Source organism: Lissotriton helveticus, chromosome 4_1 (genome assembly GCF_964261635.1).
Source record: "Lissotriton helveticus chromosome 4_1, aLisHel1.1, whole genome shotgun sequence".
NCBI lineage: Eukaryota > Metazoa > Chordata > Amphibia > Caudata > Salamandridae > Lissotriton > Lissotriton helveticus.
Window position 1 is genome coordinate 835,252,116 of NC_136063.1, and position 22,384 is coordinate 835,274,499.

Consider the following 22,384-nt stretch of genomic DNA (forward strand, 5'->3'; position numbering starts at 1 on the left):
AGGAGTTAGTTCTGACTGTGGGTGGCAGTGAGTTCCATATTCTAGTGGCTAGGCCAGAGAATGAACTTATATATATCTCCATCCAGAACTCGTTGCATTTTAACTTTATGTGCAGGACCGCCATACTCACAAGCGTACTTGAAATAAGTAATATTAGACACCACCATTGTGGAAATGCCATGTAAAGAATAGAAAGGAGTAATTATTTTCACTTGAATCATAATGGCAACAATGTAATAAAAAAACATATATATAATAAACTGTGTTCCTTGTGCCAGCACCACTAGAGGTGGTCAAAAGACTTCTCACTGGTTTTCAACACCAATCTATGAACATCTGCAACATCAGTCTACGTACCGCGTTTGGATCAAGTTTGTGTCTCCTTTTCTTTCACAGGCATGATTTAAGTCTTTAGCAAGTGAATTTGACTCAAATATCCTGCTGTGCTCCCTGTGGAGCTACCTTCACTGAGACAGCAACAGAGGCCTATGCATGAGAGGGAGAAAGTGGATTCTGCATCCCATAAGTTGGAAGATGCCTAGGCCCTTCTGCAGCAAATTAGACATCTACATATTAAAAAGACCATGACAACTTTTCTCTGACTAGAGTGCTCCACTTTAGATATCATTCTGACAAAATGCTTTCCAATAGCAGATTCCATGACAGACTCCAAGTTCCACACACATAAGTGAAGAGAGTACATTCTGGACACAATCAATGTCCATCTGTCACAATAATTCAACCACAATGTAGTTTTGGTCATGAGTAGGAAAACAAACTGAAATAAATCTAATCAGAGCAGGTTGACTGAAATGCTGGCATAACCTACTGGGCATTCCAGTATCAACACCTATGTGGCAGAGTGAAGGGAATCTAGCAGCAACAATCATCATGAATTCTCTAATGCAATCTTGCATGCAATGGTCAGTGCAAAAGGTAATGCGATATAGAAGGGAAGTGGTTCTCCCTAGTCAAATGAGCGCAGGAAAAACTTGCCCATGGTGCAGGCTGAAGGCTTCAGTATTTTCATAAGGCAATACATGCCACGTAAAATGAACCGCTTGTTAGGTCATACAATCTACAGATCAGAAAGATTGCCCCTTAAAATGGATATAAACTATAACTTTATCACTGTAAATTGGTTAAGCTTTGAGAAACTTTCAAATACATTAAGTTGATTACTTGAGATAACTCAGTTCAAAATGGGAATTTATGCAATTAACTGAAACTAGTGATGTTTATGACCACTATCAATTCAGTGTCAAATTCACACACCATAAAAAAAATCCCGAAGTCGTTTGGTCTAATTGGTTAAGTGAATTGCTGCCATGTTATGTAGTTAATTCTAGTAAGCATGGCATGAACCAATGCACTGTATACTCTACCCCCCTCCCCCATCCATAACATCTATAGGGCATTCTCTGCAACTATGTTGTGAAAATACTTCACATTCAAGATACTTTTCCACTGGGCTTGGGATATTTTTGCATACTTGGCACATGGCCTGAAAATAAATCTTGCCCTGGGCATAGTACCTTGTAAACCAATTCACTAAAACTCTGGCTGACATCAAACAGAGATTCACCCTTAGGGGTTATGACAAAGATATAATTAAGAAAGCAAGCAGTAGGGCCTCCAAATTGGAGAGAACAGAGACACTGACGCACAAGAAGTCGGAAGCAAACACCAAAAGGGAAATGATTGAACCAATACTTCCTATGGTAGCAATAATGGTGACATAAGTAGGGTATTGAATAGGCATTGGCGCCTATTGAAGGAAGACTGTATCCTTGCACAACACAAAAAAAAAAAGCAAACAACATTTCAAAGAGGACAGACAGGATTGATCAGTCCGAGTTACCCAGGCACTACCAGAATGCAGCATAGCTTGTTAGCACAACATAACAGAGGCTTCTTTAAATGCGGACACTTTTTGATCTGCAGACTGGCTAAAGAAACAAGATTTATCTATAAACACTCGTTTGTATCACATCACCAATAACATTACATACATTACATGATATGTTATCTACATTCTGATATGTAGACGTGATGATACATGTGAGAATTACAATAAGGATGTTGAAGGATAGGATAATGGAACACACCTAAGAGCAGTAAAACAGGGAAACCCAAAGTATCCCTTTGCCTTCTGCACGCTTACATATGACAAGTAAACGCAATATCAGACTTTTTATCATCATGGGCTTGAAATCGTTCCCCGTAGAGAGAGGGGTGGTGATCAAGAATTGTAGCGGAGAGGTCAGGAAGCAATATGGATTGTGCGCTAGAAAGCAGTAGATCAGGGATTGAACATTGACCGAGAACTACACCATTTCTTAGGTGATTAATACCTATTAAGCAGATGTGCTCTTCTTAATAGTGTTTGAATATGGATTTCTCGGTTTATCAATGATGCATTTGATATGTAGTCATTACCTATTTTAATGAACAATAACATTTGGTGTGGCATCTGTACGATATAATCTGTTGACGTATACATGGCACACATGTTAGAACATGAACTTTCCCAACTTCCGTGATGGCCATGTATTTGATATACCTTTTGCTGGGGTACGTAAAAAGTTAATCGTTTTTGTAAATATACACGTTTAATCTTCATGTAGACTATTGATGTGATGCATTTGAACGTAATATGGCCTGCTTTGATTGGGCCGATGTAATGATGTATAGGAATACTGGTACCAATGCAAGAGCAACCTTGATGCATGAACATGTCTAATATCAGCAATGTAGAGACCAGATAATCTACTTCGTCTATTATTCTCTTTCACCTTCAACCCCTTTATATACTTGTTCGCATAATTTTATGTACACTGCATTTTCTTTTACAAAACTTTAACTAATACTTCTCAATGACCCCAACTCCTTTTTTATGCATGCTTACATACATCTAATAATACGACATTCGCTAAAAGATTAAGGTATACTGCTCTTCTTAAATGACTTATCCTGAGAGGACTAGTTGGCTTAATGGAATTTGTATTTTTGATATTAGAATATTGAATAGTGTAGACAGTGCATCCATATACCGCAGGGAGCCACTGGTATTGCAATAAGTATACTATGGAAGAGATATCCCGTTACTTTGTATAAGATTTCCTGGGGATTGTAAGTGGCCGCTGTATTTTATTTACACGATCGCACTGTTTCCGATCCAGAGAGGACTGGTTGAAATAAAGGAATTCGTATTTGCGAGTTTAGAATACTGATTTGATGTAGATAATGTGTTGATATGCCACGGGTAGTCACTGGTATTGTAATAAGTATACTTTGGAAAAGATTTCCTTTACTTTGTATTTGATTTTCGGGGATTTTAAGATGGCCACCTTAGTTTAATTTACATGGGGGCACCCTGTAAAGTGAGGGATGTCATTGATTTCCACACTATTTAAAGATGTTGGGCTTTGGACAATCCAACACTTCAGTCTTTCCACACTCATCTTTGCACACAGATGAAGATGTAAGCAGGATTATTCTTAATTTCAAATTAACCAACACAATACATTACTAAACAAGGCAATTAAATAATAGCCAACACACAAAACTGAGTGATAATACCATAACTGTATGAAAAGTGCACCCGGATAAAGAAAGAAGCATGAACCACACTGAAATACTGATAATAGAAAGTGTTGTCCAAATGCGGACAGCATAACAAAATACATATACCAAGTAGGTAAAACAATTAACATCAGTGTTTCGAAACAGTCTTAAAATGATGACTTACAAGCAGGTTTGAAGTCGGCATCACTTAAATTCATTTCAACAGTCGAGGCTTCATTTGCATTTTCATTTTCAAATGGTGTGTAGTAAGCAAGATCGGTTACCCATTTTCCTTTTTCATTTTGATAAACAATGCTATGAGGAGTACTGACACCTGAAATACAATATATGTTATTGAATTTGGCACACAAAAAAGATTCCAATTTACTCCTCTTTAATAGTGCTCCACAAACTCTATGCTAATAAAACTCCCTTTTAATTAAATTGTATTCACACTGGCACCTGAAGAATGACTGTGGACCAGACAATGGGGCTGAAGCCTGGTGGATTCCCTTCAAACTAGCTCCATGAGACAGACATGAGAACATGATTTAGACTTGCCATGATCAAGACTCAAAGGCACCATTTTTTGACACTATGTATGGCAAGGGCAGATGAGTAGCAGAGATAGCAATTGAACAGCAGTCTGGAGGTGAGGACTAGGAACTGGGGTGTAATAGACCTATAGGAAACGAAGGAGTACAGTGGGTGACCCAGGGGTACTCTTCACATATATTAATGTACCCATGCATTCATCTTCACCCACAGCCAGTGCTTTGAAAAGCAATGAGACAAACAGACTAAGCGGAAAGCCATTATGAACCACAGCAGTGCATTGTCAATGGACTGGCAGAATACTGGATTCAAGAGGAAAATTAAGCATTCTAAGCAAGGTCCTAGCAGAGCAGCTTATACACAGAGTAAGATAGAGACCTATGAATTAGGCAAAGAAGGCTCAAATTGGGCAAGGAATAAACAATGAACCTCCTTGCAGGAATAGCGTGCTGACTATCTTAAGAGATGAAGTGATGAATGAGTTGGGTTCTTTTATTCCTCTCTCATTTTAAGGACACACTGCAACACGAACTCAGTCATTGAATCAAGCTAATGAGGAAGATATGGGGCAATAAACAACTGAGTATGGCTATCACCTTCACAGGTAATCTGCAGACAAATTGAAAATCTAGCATCCTGATAGAGTTCAAGTGATCCAAAATCTGAGCAAAAATGTGTGCCTTACGCAACCCTTACGCAAAGGTGTAAGGAGCCAAATGAATCTGATCCTTTCATGACACCTTGATCTGAAAGGTAAAAGTGCACCAGGACAAGTGGTAATTTTGTAAAAGCCGGGGTTTTCTCAAGGCGTGAGGTCGACAAGGTATGCCGACTGATATAGACAAGCATGCCCTTGGACTATTAGATTATACTACGCTATCCATCAAATTATCTTGTTGACTCGAGCGACCCTAACTCTTTGGATTCTAGAACGTTACAGGTCAATTGAAGTACAAATGCTTACATTATTTTCTTACCTCATCGACCTCACGCCTTGAGAAAGCCCCGGCTTACGGGCCTTAGGGGGTGAAACACGTGTTGTCTGTGCCTCAGAAAAGTTGCTTTTTAGGTCTAGCGCAGCAAGAGACCTCTTGTAGGGGGTTTAGGAATTGCACACGCAAGAGCATGTGCTTTTCCTTTTGGGCCACGCTATTGGCCTTTGCATGCGTCTTTTTTTTACAAAGGGAACACAGCGCGTTATCCCATGTTCTTACAACTTTTAAAATGATGGCATGAGTGGGCCAGGCATAGTTGAGCCACAAAATAAAATACTTTAGACGACAGACAATTGAATGATCTGCTCAATTCACGGACAGCGACAGTCACTTTGCGTTTGGGTCTTTTTTTTTTTATTCGGGAAATAAGTCACCCCGTGTTATGTTGGACTCAGCAATTTTACCTGTGCGCAGTCAGATAGACAGAGACAAAGTCACTTACAATAATAACTTTTAGCTGGGATCCAGAGACCAGCAACTGCAGAAGCTTGTTCTTTATAGAGAAAACGTTTGCGGTGCACAGTTTCACACTGTTGCCAAATGGAGTCATCACCAAGTAATTCCAGTAACAGTACATTTCCGTTTGAGAAAGGAGTTCTCAAATTCCAGCTGCTGTCTTGAGACCTCTCAAACCTCTACTTATAAAATGGTGGGGCTTATTTACAAGCCCCTTGCGCCGCTCGTGCGTCACTTCTGAACACTGGCGGCACGAGGAGTTTGTTAATAACCCCCTGAATCTGCACTGTTCTACCTCCTGGTTCAAAAGTAGCCATGGGAGTCTAAGCGCTGCTGTGGCCTCCCCAGCTCATAACCTGCAGTGTCACAACATCTGGACAATTTTGAAGAGTTTACCCACACAGCGCAATGAAAACATTTCTCTTGCCTTTATACCAATAGTTGTGTTATTACCCAGCTGGTCTGGCCTCGTTATCCACCATGTAAAGATGAATAGCAGTATCAGCCGAGTGCTTTGCTGGAATCGAAATTCGAATACAGTGCACAAAAGCCCTGTTAGCAGTGGCATTAGCCCGCTAAGTTGCCACTCCAGAATTTAACAGCCCTCTCTACTACACAGTAGAATGTAAGGATTAGTTACTTACATGTAATCCTCGTTCTCATCCAGGGGTATACTCATCAAAGTCATAATCTATGAATAATCCCTGCCCATGTGCGGGATCCCGGAGCATATAGAAAATATATATAGATATATATACATATGTGAAAACATATTTGTAGTCTAGAATATTTCCAAACTGGCAAAGCTGCTGAAAATTACATGAATTAGCATACACACAGTTGTACTCTTCCAACCCCTAAGGAAGAAAGAGAGCAGTAAACATTTGTATACAACAATACTTTATTGCCATAGAAAAACCTGTAATTGCAGGCATTTGCCAGTAGCCTGCAGTAGAGTATAAAGAAACAAAGAAAGACTGACACCTTGTCTTTAAGGCATTAGAGTAGGGGTACCGTGCCTTTATCATTATTATTATTATTATTATGCGTTCTTATATAGCGCTCGATTACCCGTAGGCATCTCGGCGCTTGCCTTGGGAACCCGTCCTGGCTTTTTTCCCTGTGAGATACCCGTACTGGGCATCCCCAAGGTGAAAGCCAGGCATCCCGCCACGGGGGGGCCGTAGTGGAGATTAAGCAGCTAATGCCCAGAGCTGCAGAGTGTGAACCCGTGATTCAAGTAGGCACCGAAACGAGAATTATCGAGTCCGTGGATATTTGGGCTCAAGACCCTGCCGCGTCGGGAATTGAACCCTCGTCCCGGGTCTGACCTCTGCTTCAGGGTCTGCCTCTTCTAACCAGTGAGCCACACTTCTCCTTTAAGACCTGAAGGCGACCCCCTGCTCCCATGATACACCACAGGTGGCAGTTGGGTCAGTTCTTTTTGGAGATGCATAACACCCGAGTAGATCCATAGTAACATCTCATAACTTTACGATAATGCTCGTCCGGGGAGGTGGGTGGGAGCTTATGACTTTAATGAGTATACCCCTGGATGAGAACTAGGATTACAGGTAAGTAACTAATCCTTCTCATCGAGGGGATACTCATCAATAGATATAATCTACGAATAGATTAGCAAGCCCATACCCAAAGTCTCGCGGACGAGCAAATAAGTATACAGTAAGACATGAATCAACATCACATTTAAAATGCAGTTATGCAAATAAATTCCTCAACGGGGCCTGTCCCACTTGGGCATCGGCCTGTGCATCTGAATCCAGGCAATAATGGTGGGTAAAGGTATGTACTGAACGCCATGTAGCCGCTTTGCAAATCTCAGAGATTGGAATATTACGAAGGAGAGCCGTAGTAGAAGCTTTCCCTCTAGTCGAGTGTGCAGGAGGCCTATCCTGTAAAGCCTTGTTAGCTAATTGGTAAGACAGAGCTATACAGGAGAGGATCCAGCAAGAAATTGATCTTTTTGAGGCAGACAGACCGGTATTAGTTGACCCATAATTCACAAAGAGCCGGTCAAACTTCCTAAGTGGAAGGGTTTTTGCCAGGTAAAATTTCAGAACCCTCCAGAGATCTAGAGAGTGTAAAGACCTCTCCGGGGGAGTGGTAGGTTGAGGGAAAAAGGTAGGCAGGGTGATAGACTGATTGATATGAAAGTCTGAGACTACCTTGGGCAGGAAGCCAGGATGTGTCCTCAGTACCACCCTGTTGGCATGAAACACTGTGTAAGGTTCCTTACAAACACAGGGCCTGGATTTCGCTAACCCTACCGGCAGAGGTGATAGCCACTAAACAGCAGCTTTCCAGGTCAAGTGCTGCAAAGAAGCCTTGTGGATAGGCTCGAAAGGAGCACCCATCAATTTAGTGAGGACGATGTTAAGCTCTCAGGGAGGGGGGCCTCACTGGTGGAAACACTTTCTTAAGCCCTTCCAAGAAATCTTTGACCATAGGCATAAGGAAGAATGAGGTCTGAGAAGGCGACTTCCTAGAAGCTGTGAGTGCCGCTAAGTGAACCCTGATGGAGGGGTACTTCAGGCCTGACTTTGCCAAATGCAATAGGTAGGGTAGAATCACCTGCTCCTGACCATGGATAGGGTCAAGAGAGTTGTCAAGACGCCACATGAAAAATCACTTCCACTTGAAAGCATATGACTTCCTAGTGGAGGGTTCTCTTCGCTTCCTTAAGAATGTTCATGCAGTCTGCTGAAAGGTCTAGGTGGCCATATTGGATGACCTCAGGAGCCATGCCGTCAAGCAAAGGAAGGTTGGGGTGAAACAACTTCCTTTGGTCCTTGGTCAACAAGTCTGGACGGCAAGGAAGTCTCCGGAGAGGGACTTCCTACAGCTGGAGGAGATCCGTGTACCAGCACTGGCATGGCCACTCCGGCGCTATCAGGATCATCACCAGGGAGAGGTGTGGCGCCGCGGCCAGGGCGACTGACGCTGGAATCTGGGGATCAGAGTTAGATCCCCGGCTCCGGCGGCAGGTTAGCCCAGCACCATGTGACTCTGGGCAATAGCTTGCTTAATCTTCCCGACGGCCCCCAGCGCCTAGAGACCCTTACGGGTGATTGTGCGTTTTACAAATGTGGATTATTATTATTATTATTATTATTATTATCTTGGTGTTGGTCCTGTAGAATTTCTGAATCACCGCCGGGATCAGAGGCAGGGGAGGAAAAGAATACAGCAATGTCTGGGACCAGCTGATCAAAAGTGCGCTCCCCCGTGAGCCATGTTGGGGGAACCTGGACGCGAAGATGGGGCATTTTGCGTTTGCAGCGTCTGCGAACAGGTCTATATCTGGTACGCCCCATTGTTGAAACACCTCCTGTGCGACCGCTTCGTTGAGCACTCAGTCGTGCGCTTCTACAAAGTCTCTGCTTGGGCAGTCCGCCTGGACATTCTGGATACCTGGTAGGTGAACTGCCACGATGGATAGGCCTCTTGCCAGGAGCCAGTGCCAAATGGCTTGAGCTTCCAGGGATAGAACTCGTGACCTGGTGCCTCCCTGCTTGTTCAGATAGAACATGGTTGTTGTGTTGTCGTCTGAACTAGAATGTAGTTGGTGCGCAGAGAAGGATCGAGGGATTTGAGCGCCAGATAGACGGCTCGAAGCTCCAGGAAGTTGATGTGGTAGCCTCGCTCTACTTCGGACCAGAGACCTTGGACCTGAAGTTGGTCCATATGAGCACCCCAGCCTTGCAGAGAGGCATCCGTGACCACTGACTGAGATGGAGGAGGTCGATGAAATGGAACTCCCTGCAGAAGGTGGGAACGTTTAATCCACCATCTGACTGAGTCTCTGGCACCTTGTTGAAGAGAAACACAGTCTTCCCAGTGACCTGATCTCTGAGACCATTGATACTCGAGAGCCTGCTGCAGAGGCCTCATGTGAAGGCGTGCATTGGGCACGATGTAGATACACGAGGCCATCGATCCAAGGAGAGACGACACTTGCCTGGCTGTGGGACTGTGAGTGTCCAGCAGGAGACAACACTTCAGGAGCATGGATGACAACCTTTCCTCCGAAGGACACACGCTTGCCTGCACGGAGTCCAGGGAAGCGCCCAGGTAGTGAATTTGTTGGGAAGGATTGAGCACTGACTTTTTGAAGATGACCTGAAACCCCAATGAATTCATCAGGTTGAGACAGACAATAGATGGTTCTTAAGCAGAGCAGTTGTGGAGCTTTTTAGAAGCCAATCGTCTAGATAGGGATAGACAAAGATCTTCCGCCTGCAGAGAAAAGCAGCCACCACCGCCATGCACTTTGAGAATGTCCGTGGGGCGGATTTGAGGCCACACAGAAGCACTCGATACTGGTAGTGATGAAGTCCAATCGGAAACCTGAGAAACGTTCGATGATTCACTGAGACAGGTATGTGAAAGTAAGCGTCCTGCAGGTCGATGACACACATCCAGTCTCCCTGATGAAGATGTGGAAAGATCTGGTGCAGGGCTAGCATACGGAATTTTTCTTTTTTGATAAACCTGTTCAGTAGAAGTAGGTCGAGAATAGGTCTGTATTCTTTGGCTACTCCACGTTTTTGGACAAGAAAGTAGCGGGAGTATACTCCTTGATTTCTTTGCATGGGAGGAACCTCCTCTATGGCCTTTTTTCTGAGAAGGACAGAAACTTCGTCCTGCAGCAGTTGACTGTGGAATCGGGGAAGGTGTTTTAGTTGAGGAAAAACTTGAGGGGTTGGGGGGGGGGGGGGGGGGGGGGGGGGAGGGGGGGACTTGAACCTCAGCAAGTAACCATGCTGCACAATACTCCGCACCCATCTGTCCTTTGTAATGGATCTCTACTCTTCCAGATGATGATACACTCCCTCCCACCGGAGTCGCAAACAGTTGAGGAGGAAGCAACAGCTCGGGCTTGGGAGGCTGCTTGGAGGCGGACTGCTGTTTGTTGTTGTTCCCTCTGCCTCTGCCAGGGTGTCTCTGCTGGAACTGGGATTTTTTGCTGTGCTTGGGATGACCACTAAGGGGTTTGATCCCTCTGCTGGTAAGATCGTTTGTCCCCCTGACGAAAGCGCTTCTTAAATTCTTTACGCTTCTCCAAACCCACAGCTTTAACAGTGTCCATTTCCGATTTCATCTTAGTCATCTCGTCGTCAGCGTGAGACCCAAATAGAGATGTACCATTAAAAGTAAGGTTCAGTATCTTCTTTTGAGCATCCGGCTTGAGGCCTGTGAGGCGGAGCCAAGCCGAACGTCGTGAGCAGATTCCATGGGAGTAGCCATGAGCCGCAAGGTCGGAAGCATCTGCCGCGGCACGGATGACCTGGTTGGCTACGAGCCCTCCCTCCTGTAGGATCTCGGCGAAGTCCTGCCGGTTTTCCTTTGGAAGCATCACCGTGAAGCGAGTGAGGGAGTCCCAGAGCGATCGGTCATACCTCCCGAGTAGAGCAGAGGCACTGCCCACCTTCATATACGGAGCTGAAGTGTTGCATCTTTTTCTCCAAAACGAATCTATGAGTTTACTATCCTTTTCCGGGAGTACCGAGGATGAGGTGGAAGCAGAATGGGATTTCATTGCAGCCGCCACAATGACTGAATCAGCTGGTGGGTCAGATCTGAGGAACAAGGGGTCCTCTGCAGGAGCCTTATACTTCTTGGCGATTCTAGATGGTACAGAACCCACCGTCGCAGGCATGAGGAAGGTAGATATCGCCGGTTTTATGAAACCAGGAACCAGAGGCAGCAGAGGTCTGGGAGCTGTCCGCTGATGTAGGGTATCAAAGATTATAGATGTGGGCACCACAGGGGTATGCAGAGAGATGTTAAGCTTCTTTGCCCCCCTACTCAGAACGTCCGTAAAGGTTGCGATATCATCGATAGGTGAGACTCGTGAAGGAGGCGTAGAGGAGAAGGTCGGAGAATAGTCCCGGACCGTAGATTTCGTAGAGGAGGACCAAGTCTGAGATCTTGTGCGTCCTCTTTCATGGGGCCTGTCGTGATGACGGCTGTGCCGACCCCTGGATCTAGACCGATGTCTAGAAGGAGATCTTGGCCTGGTAGGTGTTCTTGACCTTGCAGGAGATCGTGATCTGGCAGGAGATCTTGGCCTGGATCGTGGCCTCCGAGGCAGAGACTTAGAACGGAGTGCTTGTCCTTGGAACAGATGGTGAGAATGTGCGGGAGTAATCCGAGCCCGGACTACTGGGACAGCCCGATACAGCCCCCTGAGGGCAGCGAGGTGACACACTGCGTGATTTGTCCGCAGATCTGGAGGAGACTTCTGGAGAAATCTCCACAATGTTCAGTCCAGGAGATGAAGATCTGTCTCCTGATGATGCTCTGGACCCAGGTGACTCCACGATAACATGACCTCTTCTCTCAACGTCGAGAGCTTCAACGTCAATGACGTTTCAGTGACCATTGGCGTCGAGCGAGGCCTTGATGATCTCGACGTCGATCGTCCACGCCGTGATTACCTCGACTGCGATCTTAGGGGTCGAGTTGGTGACCTCGACGTCTATCTTCCTCGACATCTGATCGACAGTACAACGACCTTCTACGACGTCGTGTCGACGGCGACCCTTCCTGGCGTCGCCTCGACGTCGAATGGTGGGATCTCGACGACTCTTGACGGCGGCACGCCAGCCAGTGGCGATCTGGTAGCCGTCATAACTCTCGACACTGACCCTTCAAGGGTGGCTGAGAGTGTCTCGATGTTGACGGAAGCCTCGACGGAGACTTGGACATGCCAGCAGCCACAGACATCGAGCCCAAGTGTGGCGTCTCGACACCAACTTACTTTGATGCGGCGGAGACTCTCAACGTCGCGATAGTGTTCCTGAAGAGTGTCTGGGCCTCTTCGACAGCGACTTCGACGTCAACGTCAACGGTGATTCTCGTCCTCCCTTCCTCTTCCGGGGGCAGGAGAAGCGGAACGTCGCCGTTTATGGCCATGCTTGCTGGAAGACGACGTCCTGGGGCCTCCATGGCCACCCACCTGATGACTCCTGTCTTTCTCCAGCATGGCGTCTGATTCGTTCTCTGTCACAAAGGGTCAGTTGAGAGAACTTCTGACAATGGTGGCACTGGTCAGGGTTGTGTGCAGATGGAAGGCACACAATACACACTGAGTGTGGGTCAGCCAGTGCCATCTTCTTGTCACAAGGACACTTTCGGAATAAAGCAGGCATTCTGACAAAATGTTAGTGGAATTCCACAAAAAACAAAAGCAGAAGCCTTAATAAACCAGAAGATGTCTAAATTTCTGAAAAAATTCACTTAAATCAAACAATTTCAGTCAAAAACTGAAGAGCTCCAGGATCCTCTCAGAAGGAGCCAGAAAAAATAACTGACCCAACTGCCACCTGTGGTGCATCATGGGAGCAGGGGGTCGCCTTCAGGTCTTAAAGGCACGGTACCCCTACTCTAATGCCTTAAAGGCAAGGTGTCAGTCTTTCTTTGTTTACTTACACTCTACTGCAGCCTACTGGCAAATGCCTGCAATTACAGGTGTTTCTATGACAATAAAGCATTGTTGTATTCAAATGTTTACTGCTCTCTTTCTTCCTTAGGGGTTGGGAAAGTACAACTGTGTTTATGCTAATTCATGTAATTTTCAGCAGCTTTGCCAGTTTGGAAATACTTTAGGCTGCAAATGTATGTTTTCACATATGTATACATATGTATATATATATACATATATATATATATATATATATACATATATATATATATATATGTATTTTCTATATGCTCCGGGATCCCGCACATGAGCGGGGATTATTCATAGATTATGACTATTGATGAGTATCCCCTGGATGAGAATGGGCTCAACACTTTTCTAGCGAATCCATTCCCCCAAACACTGTTCCTGAGCACAGTGGCCCCTCCCCACAGCTGCGTGGAGGCAGCAGTGGGGTTTTGTTACAAGTGGTAGCTGAAAGAAAGATACAGGAGGGGGAGGAGCAGGGATCACCCTCCTGTGAACCAGTTTCAAAGACACTCAAGCTTGGCCAGATTTCCTAATTTCCTACCAAATTAGACCTGGGCGAGGGTAATAAACTAAATGCTCCAAAGCTGTTCTCTCATCCTGCTCATCAAAGGCCTTCCTTTCTGGCTGCAACACAGCACAGTATTGCTACCTCTCTGGGAGTGATGAGTGGTACAAAAGAAGCATTCTTTGTAGACGTCCGTGCACCCCACAGTCTGTCATCTACTAATTTTTATTGATTTGCTTCACAAATCAAATTCTAGGCGCGGTTATAGAGAATGTGCAGGTAGCCAGGCCTTATGAGCTCACCACAACGGGAAAGCTAAGGGCTTCTAGTCATAATAACTCAAGAGACTAAGCCCACGTGGGTGTGCCGCTCAACAATAAGATTAGAGTAAACCCAAGACAGTACTGAAACTAGGGTTTCTGGTCAAACACTGTACAATGTGCTCCATCGGATCTAATGTTTGCAAAGATCTATTGTTCGCAAAGTTCAGAATCAAGTTAGAAGGAAAAAGACACTAACCCAATCATAAGCTGCACAGATACATTATTACAAGGACCACACACACTTACGGGGCTGGCAAAACTTTAAAGATGCAGAAACGGTCGCTGAAAATGGAGGATTATAACCTTCCCACCAAAATCGGATACTTTGAGGTTTGCAAAGTTAAATGCGAGAGTGTCTACAAGTGAAGGACAATGTCCGAGTTCAAACATATACAGGGGGTATGGTGGTGGTATGCCAAATTCAGGGTGATGCAAGGCAGTCGGGCAACCACTCAGGCGCACATGAGGCTCACAACAAACCCCAAAAGGTCCCTGGATAAGGAGTGTTCGATCACCAGACACAGCAGGTCAAAATATCATGTAAAACTATTAAAATGAGAAAAGGTAGCGTGGAGGGTTGTGCTTGCCAGGTTGACTAACCAATATCTTGTTTGCACCATCGTGTATCTATCTTCATCATCTCCTGGTGCAGGGTACAGCAGGATCAGGCTCTCAGGGCTGTTTGGAGTGGCATGGGCTGGCCGGGCAAGGTCAGCCTGAGGGCAAGGAGGCAGAGTTTCAGCTGTGGCACAGGCTTAGACAAAGAAAAAAGAAAGTCAGCAGCACAACAGTTACACTCAGTGTGCACTTCGCCTGCAAAGGTCTGTGCAAGTACCAAGTCCAGAAAGTGAACAAGCATTTGCAATGCAATAGGTCTCGCATTTACGCAAGTTTGAGCTATTGACAGTGCAAATGGCAATGCCTTTTATTTTTCTTTTCATTTTTAGAACATAAATAAAAGGCATTGTCATTTACAATGCCAATTGCTTAAACTCACGTAAATGCGAGACCTATTGCAATGCAAATGCTTGTTTAAGACTACTCATGTCCGGAAATATATTTTGGAGAATCCAGAAAACGATATGAGGTTCCAACGTCATTTTTTCAGCTAGTATTAAACCAGATATTGATTTTGTTTATCAAGAAGAGGAAGGTGCACTCATTGAAATCAAACGCGAGCTCACTTAGTCCAAGAGTAATTATTTTCTTTATTTCGGTAATCTTTACCAAGAACGACACACAACCAACACGTTTCGTTCCCTGTAGGAACTTCGTCAGGGCTCCAAATATATATATGCCGATTCGGCATTGGAACTTGATCCAAGTCAGACAAATGAAAAAGACACCATATGATGGTTTGATTCAATATTGTATGGTCCAATTCGTGATGAACCTTGCAGTATCTGCAAAGATTACTGATATGGTAGGGATTTGTTGCGATAAGAATGACTGTATAAAATATATACTTGCAGGGATATTTAGCAATGGACATGTGGAAAAAAGAAGAAGCATCTGTACACCCCCACTGGTAAGGCCAGGCAGTCGGTGGCTAGCAGATGTTAACCTGCATTGTAAGCAGCGGTTCCCGGCATGATAACAGGAGAACCTCGGACCTCAGTCCAAATCAGTGTTTCGGCACCAGCTGATTTATTGTTTGGAATTTGCTTGGAATACGAATTATAATAATAGAGAAGAAGATTGTGACTGCTTTTGTTATATGGATTTTGAACTGTGATCATTGAAAAAAAGGAAAAAAGAAAAAAGAAAGAATCTTCTTGAATTCAACATACTGCCTAAGGACTTATTATTGGAAGACTCCCAAAAATTTTGAATGGTTGAATTTTTTTTTTTTTTTATTGTTTGGCGCTCCTCTGATTCGCATTTATTATAATAATATTTGTAGTTGATACTAGATCTACCTGCAGATTCTTTACCAATAGAACAATCCACAGCATCAGACTGGATCCGGAAACTTCAAAGCTCTTAAGTAGCCAGTAGAGTGTGCTGGCGTTAGTAGACGCTAGAAGTGATGTCAGGCAGCTTCACAGAGACCATTAGGCACCCACCTGGAGCAACTAAGGCAGTTTCCCTCCGTTTTTTCATAGTGCTCCAGGCCAGAGTGTAGTCTGAACTAGACGTGTGTTTGAAGTGCCCAAAAACATGTAAAATTGGACCTTCTTTGCTTTTCCCTAGAACTCATCTATCAAATGGGGAAGCGGGCAGGTTGGTGAGGAATCAACAGGTAGATATGGTATCCACCAGGAAAACTTACCGCAGGGACGTAACTTTTTCTTCCGAAGGATGCTTCTGCCTGCAGATTTCTCACCTGTAGAACCGATTCCACAATAATACCCTGCCCAAGAGGAGGGTTTTTGAATGGTCCTTGAAGAAACCAGCCAATGCTGGCACGAGTCAACCATAAAGGTGGGGGAGATCCAGCAGGATATTCTTGTTTACTGGCTGGCAATGAAAGAGGTAGCCACAACGATCGTCCCCACGATTAAGACTGGGGACAGAACAATGGCAGAGGAAGCCGCAGTCATTGCAGCCGCATTTCTGGAAAACTATTGTGAGCTACTTGCCACTCCACAACGGCCCCCGAGAGAGATGGTTTCCCCACTGGTGACCAACATCCCCATGCCGAAACTTAAGGGTAACAGGATTGACCTGGACCGCAGACTCACATCAAAAGAAATTGCGCAGGCACTACGGGACTGGAATTATGGGAAGATCACAGGCCCGGATGGCTTCCTCATTAAATACTATAGATGCTTCCAGAACCAAATGACTCCATCTCCTAAATTTAAACCAGGAGGCAATCAACAAGGCACAATTCCCTCCAGAACTCGACTTGAGCACCATAGTAGTACCACCAGAGCCAGACCAATCACCAGATCAGTGTTAATCTTAATCACCCAAGATCTCCTATTAACACCAAAATTAAAATCTATGCCAAAATTCTGGCCATCCACCTACTAATCCAACCGAATAACCCAGATCAATGTGAATTCATGCCCAACTAGTGTACTATACACTGCTCCATAGAGTACACAGCCCTGGCTAATCTCTCAATACTGAAGGATCAACTGCTATTTTTCTTCTACTTTTTGAGAAAGTGTGACTCAGTTAACTAGGATTTTCTCAACTAAGTTTTGAGTTATAGTGAAGGAAGGCCTAGGCCCTAAATTTTGAACTTTCATGGGAGTGCTGTATTCCAACCCCAGGCCCAATTCTGTGTTAACTGCACTCTCTCCACCTCCTTCGCAACATGCATGGGACCAGTCATGGATGGCCCCTATCACAATTTCTCTTTGACCTCACTATACAATTCCTAGCAGTGTGAATGTGATGTCATGCACATATACAGGGATTTGACTAGAGTGTGGCAAAGCAGATCATATCACTATATATCTGGATGACGTCCTTCACATCTTCCTACCATCCCTCACAATCCCACGTCTGCTACAGATACTAGCTCAATACGGGGACCATCAGGAATAAACATTAACTGGCTCAAATTGGTCCTGTTCTCACTAAGAGGAAACGATAAATGGTCAAAATTCCAATCACAACTCCTTATACATAGACTCAGTTTCCACTAGCTGTGAATACCTATAGCACTTGAACCTGAGCTAACCTGGAGGCTTAACAAAGTCTTAAGTATCGCAAATTGCGGTGGACCTTAGCAGCTGGGCGACACTGCCCCTTAACATCCTGGCGCGTGTAGCCCTGTTTAAAATGATTGCACTGCCAAATCTGCTATATATTCACGACAAAATTATCACCTGTTCCTTTCACAATCCTTGTTTGGCAACCACCTGAGCAAAATCGGTTTCTCCTATGAGTTAACTGCCCTTCCCGCATTGCCTTTTGACCTTTCCCAAACAACCTGTGGTAGTGGATTGGGCATGGCGGATGTTTTCCTATGTAACTGTGATCTCCATGCCTCTGGAGTCAAGCTTTCCTGGCTGAAGAGAGGTGAAACCCTGAAACCAGTCCTAGGATGATTGTTTCCAGTCCAGGGAGGACCTGGCCTGGCAGTTCGGGCTGGACTGTTCCCATTTGGCACAGGGTCAGGACTGATTTGCATATGGCTGGGTTCAAACTGGAATGGCATGGTGAGCAAAAAAACGATGGGTTTAGGCCCAGATCTCTGTACTGGGGTGAATGTATGACATTGTTCTGCATTCTGTCCATCAATTGCTCTTTTTGCATTTGTCACCCTGCGTGGGACGAGTATGCCCAGACGTGGGTCCTGTGCTCTGCATGGCACTGGAGTCAAGCTATCCTGGCTGAAGAGGGGTGAAACCCCGAAACCGGTCTTAGGATGCTTGTTTCCAGTCCAGGGGGGACCTAGCCTGGCAGTTTGGGCTGGACTGTTCACATTGGGCACAGGGTCAAGACTGATTTGCATATGCTGGGCTCAAACTGGAATGGCATGGTGAGAAAAAAACTATGGATTCAGGCCTAGATCTCTGTACTGGGGTGAATGCATGACATTGTTCTGCATTCTGTCCATCAATTGTTTTTTCCTACAGAACTGGGCAGCCCACTTACTAGTGGTCAACGACTGTTGGAACTGAGGGAGGGAAGATCCGTTTTGGCTGGGGGTGGCCATCCTGAGTCTAGACAACATTAGAGGTGTGCTGTATGGGAACCCTATCTTCTCCCACCTTACCAAATCCACTCAGGTGGTCCTCCTGACATCGTGCTCGGCGTTGAAATGGATAGGTTGGGACAGAAAGATGACTCGAGACCCCGTTTGGGACAGGACGATGGCTAAGACGCATTTCCTTCCTATATGGATTTTGTGGATAGGATAAGATAAGTATCGCCACACTGAGAAACATATGGCAGGGATATCACATGAAAGCATTTCAAACCTTGAAAGAAGAATGTGACATGAATAGATTCAAATTCTTTATTTATTTACAACTATGCCACACCCTCAACAACACCATGAATTGTTTGAGACCGTCCCAAAATACAGTCCCTTCAAATCCCAAATCGGCCCTATTGAAGGGAAGGGCATTCCTCGGATCTACAAATCCCTTATACTTTATTCCCCAGACCTGTTTATGCCACTACGATCCAGGTGGGAGGAATAGTTAGGCCCACTAGACTACTTCAACTGGAGAGACGTCCGAATGCCGCCATGGTGTCATATCACCTAGGCTCAGATTTATCCAACTTAATTTCTTACATACGACTTAAGTAACACTGCTGAAGCTATGGCATGCAGGCCAAATGACAACACCGATGTGCTGGTGCTGTCCAGAACCACAGGTTCACTTTTACCACCTGGTGTGGGAATGCCGCCAGTAAGCCCAGTACTAGCAGACCACCTTTACCATACTATCTAAAGCGACTGGGAGGCCAAAAGACCTTTCCCTTGGGGTGGCACTCTAAGGAGCCACAGAATTAATTAGTGTTGGGGACAAAACACTGGTGGGGATTGGTACCGTGCCTGCCTCGCAAGACACCAGTAATGTCTGGAGGGCGGCATCTCCCCCCACCTTGGGTTCCCTGGAAACAAGTGATGGACTGGTGCGTCAAACAGGAATTGAGAGTCTCTCGCAGGGTTGCCCCAGGGAACACAAAAAAATATTGGGGAAATAGTTGGCATTCCATGAGACGCTCCAAATTGTAATCATTCTGCATTGTACCATATTGTGCCTCTCCCTGATCCTTACAACGCTATTATGCATAGTTATGTAACACTGTGGCTATTGACTCAAAATAATGCAATCTGTTATATATATATAAATAAACAATTTAAAAAATAAAAATAAAACTTTACCTGGAAGATGGCTCCAACCCAAACTCTACGGCCCTTCTAGAAAACCTCAGAAACCTTGGCCTAACAGCACACCACCAAACATCTACTGGACCCGATTTCCTCATCCATCAGCAGAAGCACAGTCGACAAGCCAGCAACCGTGACCTGGACAGACCACGCCCTCATAAGTTTCAGCATACTCATCCCACACCATGTGACCTACCACCACGGAGCTGGCAGTGACAGCTGGAAAAGAAGCTCAGAAGAGGAGTGGGCTTCGGCCCTCTCCGAACTTTGGCCTTAGCACATAAGTGAATTGCTGAAAGCCATCAAAAACCTCAATAGCTGGATTACAGGAAGCACCAACACTTTGGCTCCTCCCTAGCGCAACCCAATGGCAACAACCGGACCTCAGGCCAGCTGGTACACAGAGGAACTCAAGCTAACAAAACACCACTGCAAGCAACTGGAATGCAAATGGAGAACGACATACCACTGATAAAGATATGTTCAAATCAGCCTTAAGACACTACCATCAGCAGATTGTGAACACCAATCGCACAACCTTAGCAGATCGCATCAACACCAGCACTAACAGCAACAAGGAAATCTTTGCATCAAAAATGTCATCGCCGGGGGCGTGGCGAGCAGCTGAACAAGATGGCCGCAGCCTAAAGGTGCTTCGAGGGCGAGAACGTCTCCCCAGCGATCCGCACATTAATCCACTCTTAAAACTGTGCCCAGAACCTACAATACGGTGGAAGAGTTGAAGCAGAACATAGCGATCCAGTGCCGGTGAAAATCGGAAGGCGCTGGGCGAAGCTGCGAAGGGGAACGGATTGCGGCCTACCCGGCGTGCAGCAGCAGAGGACTAAATTTTGGAGACTGCCCAGAGAGGTGGCCTGGTGACCGGCGGCGGGAACCGGACTGTGGCGTCAAGAGCCTGCAGGAGTTCAATATTGTGCAGCAGAAGTTGCCGGCGCGCTAAGGGCTGGTGCCGAACTGAGATTGTGGTCCCCCCTCCCCCCAGGGCACCAGGGGCCAAGGCCAGTGGCGGACGGACGACGCGCACAACAGATGCCGCTGCACCGTAATTTTGGAATTGTGGGAGAGAGCGGACTGCGGCCTACCTGCGCAGCGGCAGCCGGGAACTGAAAGCGGCGGACTGGTCGGCAGAGAAGCCTCACGATCGGCTGGTTGGGCCAGAGTGGAAGCGGTGAGAGCACGCGAGCCGGAGGTCTGAGGGAGGCAGTGCCGGTGGGGAAGACTGTTGACTTTGGGAGGGGGCCAGTGAATGATACCCCCCCTTCCTGGAGCGCTTGTGAATGAAGTGAGCGAGACACCAAACTGCCTACATATGAGAGCTGCCACGATACAGTCGACTAGGTACGGCGGCGGGGACTAAAGCAGTGGTACACACCGCGGGGGCAGGCACACACATTGATCCGTGGCGCAAGTGCTGTGCAGCGTCAATTTACTTGCCTTGGGCAGGACAAAGGGCCCCCCTTTTTCCGGTGGAGGTGATAATGGACACTACCCAGATGCAGTAAGGGCAGGGGGCTAAGCACCACTGTGATCGGTGGGGCACCCAGGAAACCATCAAGCTAGACCCCAGGTTGTGTGACTGTTTGGGAGCCACGCGGATATAGGGTGGCATTAAGTGGCAGCCCGGCTAGAACGTTAGTGAAGTAGATCCGCCTGGAAGAGGTCTATAGTTGGAACAGGGATATTCCTACAGTGGTCCTGTGGTTCCCTTGCTTCCCCCCACCCCCAGTGTAGGCGCTGGTGTGAAGACGAACGGTGCAACACACGGTAATCATGCGCAGTGTTGGGCGGGGATCTCCCCAGTGCTGTAGGATTGGAGGCCCCCAAAGCACTTGTTGAATCTCTTGCTCAGGAGGTTGGACGGCATAGAAAAACAAACTATGAGTGGCAAGGGGTGTCGCGCTAACCAGCAAAGTAAGCTGGACAAATTTGCATACACAAAAGAATTCCCTCCGTTACCAGAACGTAAGGAACAGGCTGCTAAAACCAAAGAGGATGAAGGTGGTCCCAAAGTGACACTAGAAGATATCATGGAGGCCCTCCATAAAGTCCAAACTACGGTGGGTTCCATCTCCACTGAAGTTACGTTCCTAAGAGCGGACTTTCAGAAAATGTCTGCCAGAGTAGCTGAGGTGGAACAGGTGACGGCCGCCCTCTCCAAAGACTCCACACTCCTATTAAGAAGGTGACGCAATTGGAGGCAGAAAACAAGCACACAGCGGCGAAACTGGACAACCAGGAAGGGCGCTCCCGTCGCAATAATGTTCGAATTACGGAGCTCCCGGAATCGGAGGGGGGCCCAGCTATGGATCTATACATTGAAGACCTCATAAAAACACGCCTGCAGGCTGAGGGACTCTCGGCCTTCTTCTCGGTGGAGCGGGCGCACATGGTGCCGGGTGGCAGGCCGAGGCCTGGGGCCTGGGGCCCCCCTGCGTCCAGTGCTGGCCCACATTCAATTTTCGTGATAGGGACGCTATCCTTTAAACGGCCAGGGTGGCACCGCCCATCCAAGTGCAAAACTCTGTAATCTCATTTTTACCTGACTATACGGCGGCAGTCTCGGCAGGCCGCAGAAATTTCTTTGAGGTCAAGAAGGCGCTGAGAGCCCAAGAACTGCCATACTCCATGCTCTTCCCGACAAAGCTCAGAGTAGTCGCTGACGCAAAAACCTGGTTTTTC

General features: G+C 46.2%; 1 protein-coding gene across 2 annotated transcripts in view; it reads right to left on the reverse strand.

Moving 5' to 3' along the window:
- CEP192 (centrosomal protein 192) overlaps positions 1 to 22,384 on the reverse strand; it is a 2,224,848-nt gene that overhangs the window by 1,858,599 nt on the left and 343,865 nt on the right. For both annotated transcript variants that reach the window (XM_078687485.1, XM_078687486.1), the window contains exon 12: positions 3,752 to 3,901. In XM_078687485.1, the coding sequence (XP_078543611.1) occupies positions 3,752 to 3,901 (150 nt within the window). The remainder of the gene's footprint in view (positions 1 to 3,751; positions 3,902 to 22,384) is intronic.